This window comes from Nannospalax galili, unplaced genomic scaffold (genome assembly GCF_000622305.1).
Source record: "Nannospalax galili isolate Female #2095 unplaced genomic scaffold, S.galili_v1.0 scaffold266, whole genome shotgun sequence".
Classification (NCBI taxonomy): Eukaryota; Metazoa; Chordata; class Mammalia; order Rodentia; family Spalacidae; genus Nannospalax; species Nannospalax galili.
Window position 1 is genome coordinate 1,342,566 of NW_008355390.1, and position 8,935 is coordinate 1,351,500.

Consider the following 8,935-nt stretch of genomic DNA (forward strand, 5'->3'; position numbering starts at 1 on the left):
CAGAGAGACAGAGAGACAGAGAGACAGAGAGACCTTGTCAGTTCTCTTGGTTCTACAGTCTTATAGCTAGCCTGAAGCTGATGTTCCATAGGGAGCAAAAGAGAATATTAGTTGGGAGAGTCTTCATGGTGCAGTGTCCACTGACTCCTGGCAGGGCTGAACTGCAGTTTCCTTAAATGTGAAGCGGTGCACTGCCTCCAGCTTCCTTTCCATCCCCTTTCTCAGCCCTGCCCTGTTCCAAACCATTCTCTTTAAGGCTTCAGGGAAAGACTTGACAGACTTCTTGCTGAGATAGCCAGACCCAGCTCAGAGGCCTCAGAGGAGGGTACAGGAAGCTCGGCTCTCCAAACTAGTTTTTATAGCGCTATCAATGCAATGACATTTGATTCTCCATGGACTCTGGCCGGAATTAAGACACATAAGGTTTATGCATGTCACTAAACAATCCCATCCACATTGGTGTTACTGTAACACAAGGTCTAGGCCACTAATGCCACACTCCATCTGTTTCCACTGAACAGCAACAATAAGAACCCAGCAGATACAGCAGGAGCTTTATCACTCAAATCAGCTTTCTTCCTTGTGCTCAGATGGACCAAAACTGTAACAAACATTTTTGCCCAATTTCTCTCTCCACTGCTCATCCCACACCTCCTATTCTTCCACCCAGTTCTTTTCAGAATTCTAAATCAACTAAAATGAAAAAATAAAATAAAATGACATTTGAGTTTATTTTGAGACAGGGTCTCACTAGGATAGTTCTGGAATTGCAGGCATGTAAAAACATAATCACTATGAAAATATTCTTATACATTAAAAAAATAATCATTATGAATATTTCTCGAATATATGTGTAATCAGTTATTAACTATATAGATTTAATGTTTAGTTTGAGGCATGACAAAGAAAACTGCTGTTCTTCAGCAATGAGCCCTTTTTATCAGATGTTAAACAGTAAGTAATACTACTTCATTTTATGAACATATTTACAAATGATATTTATCTTTAAAACCATCTTTAAAATTTTTTTACCATCTTCAGATTTGGAAAAAGGAGCTGTCCTTATTACTTCTCTGTGACAATGTAAAAGTGGGTACTATATGAGAAGCAGTATTTAAAAATCACCCAAAAAATAATCACAAAAGATGTCAAAAACTATTAGTCATTAGGGAAATACAAACCAACATGAGTTACCTCTGCACTCACTAAAATGGCTAAAACATCAAAGAGTAGCAAGACCAGGTCCTGAAGAAAATGTACTTTCTCATACACAGCTGATAAAAAATGTATGAGCATGGCTAGAGAGATGTTTCTGTGGTTAAGAGCACTAACTACTCTTACAGAGGACCCAGGTTCAATTCCCAGCACCCATATGATGGCTAACAACTCCAGTTCCAGGGACTTCGATGCCTTCTTCTGACCTCCATGGGCAGTGCACGACACGACACTGGTGCACTTACACACATGCAGGCAGTACATTCATATACATAAAATAAAAATAAAGTATTTTTTAAAAAAATGTGTGAGCAGTCTGCACAGCAATTTAATAGTACCACTTAACAATTCTACTCCAATATATCTGCCTAGGAAAAGTTCGAATATGTCTACTCAAAGACTTGCTGCCAAGCATATACAAAATAATATTGCTAGAAGTGTGGAAAACTCAGAAGAACCACAAGCACACTAACAGCTCCATGTACCCACACTCAGAATATTCAACAGCAAAATCAAATGAATTACTGATAGATGAAATGTTTGGAGCTCAAAAACATTTTAATGGCAAAAAGAAAAAAAAAAGAAAAAGAAAAAAGTCTGTGACTCCACATGAAAACCTAGACTAGTCAAAATCATTCAATATAATTTAAGCCTATTTACAATATAGCATTGAATATCTTACACAACATATTGAATATGAGTATCCAAACAGCAAGAGCAAAAAGTATGTGGAGTCATTCCCCTTTCCCTATGAGCAGTGGATTGCAGACTGTGAGCCATGGCTCACTGCTGCTAGCTACCCTGTACCTCAAGACACACAGTACCCTAAAGCATATGCCTAGCTGTGGAAAAGATTAAAACTCGAATTCAGAATCCAGTTTCTTACAAATGTGTATCACTTTCATGATGAAGACTAAGGATTGTTTGAATTCTGATCAACTGGCCCTTAAAGAAGCTTTGTAGTCAATTTTTACAATTACCAAAGGTACACACACACACCTTTAAGAACACTCATTTCTTTTTCTAAAAAAAATTGTAATTATTATTTTTATTTTATGGGTATGACTGTATTGTCTGCATGTATGTAAGGGCACCTGTGTCATGAAATGCCCCCAGAGGTCAGAAGAGGGCATCAGATCCCCTGGAATTGGAGTTATGGATAGTTATTAACCACCATGTGGTGATGAGACTCAAACTCAGGTCCTCTCAAGAGCAGCCAGTGCTCTAACCGCTGAGCCCTCTCTCCTGGCCCCAAAACACTCATTTCAAACAGTTGTCTTCAAACTTGAAAGGCATAAGAACATCTGAGGTTTTTATTAGGAATGTTACAACCCAATCCTCAGTCTTAATATGTCTGGAGTTAGGCATGAAAGAAATTGCATTTTTAGCAAGCACTACAAATAACAAAGACAGTCTACAAAAACTGCACCATAAGAAATTCTCATCTGTGGCTGAGTGTGGTAGTACATACACAAAATTCCAGCACCTACACAGCTGAAACAGAAGGATCCCAAGTTCTAGGCCACCCTGGGTAACACAGTGCAATTTCTGTCTCAAAACATCAAATTTTTAAAACAATAGGCTGGGCCTCTATTCCCTGCACTTGTGAGGCAGAGACTAGTGGATCTCAATTGAGATCTAGGTCAGCCTGGTCTAAATAGCGAATTCCAGGCTAGCTGGGGTTACAGAGAGACCCTTCTCAAAAAATAACAAAAACAGGCCAGCAAGATGGACTGGCATGCAGAAGCACTAAATGCAAGACTGGTGTCCTAAGTTTTGTGTCCAGAACCCACAAAAAGATGGAAGGAAGAGAACCTGTTCCACAAAGTTGCTGTCTGACCTCCACATGCGTGTCTGTAGAGAAATGGATGAAGGATGTTTAAAGTTTGGGCATAAATATATTTCCCAATTTAATAAGCCAAGGAAAAAAAGAATACTCAAACAGCACTACCAATGTTCATTCTACAGATAAATACAAAATTAACTGTCACAGAAAAGTCTTGGGAATTTGGTCATAAGAAAATGCAATTTAGCTAAGAAGCCCAGAACTGAGAATGCTGACGGAGAAGGATGCCAGCTCAAGGCAAGCTGGCTGTGTAGCAGCTAAACCACATACCTGTGTAGGAAAGAAAAGAAAATGGTGATAACTTTCCAGAACCAGTCACGTTTTCTAAATGCAGTGTAACAAAACTAAAAACCAACAAAGCAATTCTCAAAAATGCTGCCTTAGGGACTGGGGAGCTAGATCAGTCAGTAAAGTGCTTGCTGAGCAAACATGAGAATCTGTGTTGGAGCCCCAGAACCCATGTAAAAGCCATGCACAGAAGCACTGTCTACAAGCCAGCAATGGCCAAGGCAGAGACAGGGGGAGTCATGCTGCTCATTGGCCTGCCAGCCTAACTGAATCAGTGAACTCCAGGTTCTCAAAAAATAAGGTATAGAGTCACTGAGGAACACACTTGACACAGACCTCCATTTAACACTTACATGTACATGTACATAGACACAGACACACACACACACACACAGACACAAGCATGTACTTATACGTGTATCACAGATGCAGACACAAATGAAAAACATTAAAATGTCATCATGGAAAGTTGAGGGGGTAGAAAAAGAGAGAAAACATGAGAATGTGAGAATGAATCACTTTAAATATGGGGGTAAAAAAGAAAGTCAATTCCAAAACAAGATCTGATGAAAATTCACAACCCCAACTGCTTTTCAATATTAAATACGATGGAAAACGCACTAAATATTGTGTTCAAGGTATAATAAGAACAAACAACAAAAGGAATAAAAGGCTGAAATTATTAGAAGACAAAATAAAAATTAATAATTAGAAAACAAAATGCAAATCAAAGGGTTGGGTTTTTGAAAGACTAATAGTACAGAATAGCCAGCAAACATTGCTAAGGATAAAGTAAGTGGATAAGGAGATATATTTACATACGTACAGACAAGAGAAAACTAGACTGAGAAACACAGAAAGCATAACATAATGAAAATTTTTTAGTTAGATTTTTTTAGTACTATTAATAAGTAACATTTTTAAACTTTGACTCTCAGAAAAATGACAATAAAGCAAGAATTTAGAAAGTTTATCTGTAATTTGCTCTACTAATAAATTGCTCTAATACAATTGCTCTAATAAAATTTGCTCCCACTAAATTCAGTCCTGTTACTCTCACATTCCTCAAATCCTCAATGCAAAAAGTACCCAAGGTGAACCAAACATAATTTTCAAATCAAAATAATTAATTTTGAACATGTCAACCTAAGCCTTTGTTCATAATTCAAAAACTATAACAAAAAACAACACAAAAAACCTTATCATTCTGAGTGCTGACTTTATCTTGAAACACAAGTAAATCTTACCATCTCCTTAAAGAATATACATAGGCATTCACACATTATACTTTACATTAAATATGAGCGCATCACATTGGGAAACACATCAAAAGAATGACATCATGGCCGCAGTAGTTTCTCCAGAAACTGAAGGACAGTGGATAAGACTTAGCATTGTACTTAAGGGCAGCTGATTTTGAGTCACTTGGCCATGAATTTAAGTCCCACCCCCAACACATACTAAGGACCAAGTATTATTTGAGTTCTCTAAACTCAGCTATAGCAAGGGGGTGGGGAGATAATGTTTACTTCATGAGTATAGGAAGATTAAATTAGGAAAATTTCAAGAGTGCCCAATAGACAGTACAAAGTAAGTATTCACTTATGTTAATAGAACTGAATTATTGTACTTATTTAAACAAAGTATAAATTCATGATTCCCAACCCCCACTGCCATGAAAACCATTTGAAAGAGTTAACTCTTAAATTTGATTTCAAAATACTCTAAAAATTCAGGAATATCATATAAGGAAATTTCTATCACACGATGAAGCAACACAGCAGAAACTCTCATTAACCTTAGTAGTATCCTACAATGAAAATGAACAGATCAGAATAAAGAAAATTATTTTTAAAAATGTATTAGAACTGACAAGAAATCATTATGAAGGTTATATTTCATAAAGTGTTAGCACACAAATCACAACTAGGACAAAAGGAAAAGGAATAAGCAGCCAGTAGAATCAGATCAAGTGTATGTTAGTAAACAATACAACCAACTATTTCTTAGTAAAGAATGTCCCTTTTATCTAACATTTAAAACATACTGTCAACTGCTGTACTATATACTTTCAGATCTTTAGATGACCTTTAAACTAGAAAGCACTACATTCAGTTTTAACTAAAAAGCCTACCCATTTTGTGTTGTTTTTCAAACTGTAACTCTGAATTTGGTTGGCCTGTTTTGAAATACTTCCCAACTATCCTCCATCATTCACAGATGGAATGAAGTGAAAGCTGACAGTGTACATCCATAAGAGTCATCTGCCTCCATCCTCTACAACTTATTTTTTATCCCCCTTCTACAGAATAAATGCTTGCTTAGCTCCACTAAACACTCAGATCTGAAGAAGTTGCTCATGTCTAATTGTACAAAGTTTAAAGCTTCAAAAGAAGAGTTAATGGGTTGCCCAAGGTCATCGAAAGGTGATTTAGAACAATTTCACAACCTGTCTTTTCTCTAGCACTGCTGATTTTCTTAGTATGAATACAGTTTCAAGTTTTTAGTTTTTGTCAACAAGAGAATGCCAAATTTTTTCTTAGGGAGTACTGTGCTTGTATTCTTTCTGAAAACCATCCACTTATTATCTCATTTATTGAATATTTACTGAGTCCTATTCTAAGGACTTAAAACAATTCTAAGTCCTACCATGAAACAATACAGGAAAATCACTCACCAGGGATGCTTTCATGTAAACAACCCTGCTTACTTCACCTACAAGTTATCTTATGTTTCCTGGGAGGAAGATCCCAACCCTTGCCTAAAGAACCTTCATTTGGAGCTTGAATTTATGGATCAAATTTCTTCTAAGATTAAAGCTCCTAACACCTAGGTAAATATCAAGCACAGAAACTGAAGATTTCTCCAGGAACAAAGTGACCACAGGTTTAATTGTACTTTGTGTACTGCCAAATCCTTACCTATAACATCTCAACCTCAGGAAACTGGCTCTCTTCAGTTTGACTACATAGCATAACTCCCTGGCTTGGCCAAACTTCAGCAGTCAAGCAGAGCACACAGAAAGGGCAAAGACAGCTCTTGTCTCTTCTTATCACAGCGTCACAAGGTACTTTGTAGGTGAACAAACATTCTAAAAAATTTTGTGTACTGTTGTTTAGAAAATAAACTAACAAAAAACCATTAAAAAAAAAAAACACTGATCTTACAGACCCATGCAAAAAAAGAGTCCTAAAGACAGAGGAAATTGTTCTAATCACCATAATATTAGCATTTACTTTTAATTTGTAAGCATTCACAGGATTCTTTAAAGGAGAGAAGAAAACCAGCTAAAATTTCTGTCTGCACAAAGGCACCTTTCTTTCATCAAAAGTCCCCGAAAGAAGTTTCACTTTTGTTTCTTCTAAACTATGAAGTTCACTTCCTACTTCCGACCTTGAGGTCTACTTCCTAGTTCCTAGCATGGTTTTAAATCTTCAACTTTGAATTAGACTCTTTCCAGCATTTATAGCAAACTATTTTTTTTAACAATTTTAATATTGGTAACAAAGTATATGAACTGATAACAATGTATTACCAATGGAACAGCAACAATGAATTAACAAGGAAAATAAAAACACATTTACATTTTCTTTAGGGAAAAAAAGGAAACAGTGCAAGGGATGTGTTTCAATTGGTGCCTACCATGAGGTCCTGGGTTTAATCCCCAACACCATTAAAAATAAATCTGTTATGATGAAAGTATAAAAATGCATGATGTTGCTCTAAAATCTTTCGCCAATATCAATGAAATTATCTAACAACACATGTAACACGTTAAAAAAACAGCATCATACTGTGACTATTTTGAATTAAAAAGTACTACCTTTGTGTGGAGGGGGGCTCATTAGACAAGGATATTGGACTTGAAAACCCAGATCACTTTCAGTAATTTGAGTCTTGATTCTACAGTTTTATGGATACACTTCTGAGACACCAGTTATCTGACTCTATGCTAAAGAATTATTTTAGTCAAAATGAACATTTAAAAAATCCACAAGCTTAAGTAAAAAAGAAACTTACAGTTCCCACTTAAAAATAAGCAAGCTTTAAAATGCAGCACTGAAAACAAGCATAAACAAAATGCTACCAAATCTACTGCTTTGTATTCCTATGACCCTGTGATTCTTTACAGGTCTTAACTCCAGCAGTTAACATCAAAAGTTAAAGCTTAAGCTTAAGGTATTCAAAACACAACACACAGAATTAAGAGGTAAACTGTTTCAAATCCCCACTATTAAATCTTGAATTCCTGTACTGCAAATAAATTGCAGTCTGCAATAATCATCTCAACTCACAAGTTACGTCAACTAAAATGAACTTAAAGTCAACTTTAGCAAAGTGCCGAAAATAACAATATCCTTGCCTCCAACTATCCTTGCCTCCCAAAACTCTTCAGCATCTTCAGTTATCGCAAGTAGTATAAAATTCTAAAATTCAGTCTGAAGGCAAACATTTAGCAGGCTATTTGCATGTATGGTGTATTTTAGTACAACAGGCGTTTAAAGATGAGCACAGGTAGACTTCAAGAACAGTGTGCCAAGAACTACAACAGGGCGGGGCATTCAGTTCTCACGCAGATAAGCCAAACACATCTTCGGCTGTCCACTGGAAACCTAATTACCCCTACACTTCCAACACGACTAAGGCAAGGTGTCTCCTGTGCTCAAAATGTATTTCACACCAATGGGGGGGCGGCGGGCGGGGGGGGGGACAAGTCATGAGCAACTTCTCTTCAGGACACAGCGAAAGCCATGCTAGAGCATTCAAGACACTTAAAGCAAAATCTGGACCAGCAAGAGACTGTCTCAGGAGTCACTCTAAAGATGTGATTATACTTTATTATTCTTATTATTCGCTTAAGCGAATGACCATGAGAATGTCTAATTCAAGAGTAAAGGGTGAACGAGAGAGCAAGGTCAAACTTAGGGGACAAAAGATTCCAATAACAGCCATAAAGGTTTCCTTCCGTGTGGGACATTCTACAGTAGAAGAAAGAAAAGGAAATCAACTGAATCCTCTCAGCTGGTACTAAGAGCCCCCTGGGTCGATGTGCCTGCCCAAAAAGACAGGGAATTCCATCTGGGTTATCCTTTTTCGGAACAGCAGGCCTGGAAGAACAGCACCTCCGACACAGAAACTGTTCCCAAAGGATGACAAGTGAGATTCTTGCGACGGAAAGGGAACGACAGAGGAGAGCGAGGGGGTAATAAAGTTTAATTAGGAGACCGGCGAAGCACTAAAGGAATGCGGGGGCCACTCTCGGAAGCCCGCACCGTGGGCTTCAGAAACCACTCTCCGCAGAAGGAAGTGGCCCGACGGCCTCCAACTACACCCGGCTCCTGCTGCTGCCCAGGGCCGGGCCGAGTCGGGCCGGGAGGGGAGGCCACGCGGGGCCATGGGAGTCGCGTCCCGGCCGCGCCTCACCTTCTGCGCCGCGCTCTGCTGCAGCACGTTCTGCTCCACGGTCATGGCCCCCGCGGCGGCCCTGTCTGCCGCGCTCCGCCGGGCCCCAGGCAGCGGCGCGGACGGCAGGGGAAGACTGCAACCCCGCCAGCCGGGCGCGAAGACTATGGTGGCCGGCGAGCG

General features: G+C 38.6%; 1 protein-coding gene across 2 annotated transcripts in view; it reads right to left on the reverse strand.

Moving 5' to 3' along the window:
• Usp25 (ubiquitin specific peptidase 25) overlaps positions 1-8,929 on the reverse strand; it is a 143,638-nt gene extending 134,709 nt beyond the window's left edge. For both annotated transcript variants that reach the window (XM_008852535.3, XM_008852533.3), the window contains exon 1: positions 8,774-8,929. In XM_008852535.3, coding sequence (XP_008850757.1) covers positions 8,774-8,818 — 45 coding nt within the window. In that variant the 5' untranslated portion in view covers positions 8,819-8,929. The remainder of the gene's footprint in view (positions 1-8,773) is intronic.
• Between the last annotated feature and the right edge of the window lie 6 nt (positions 8,930-8,935).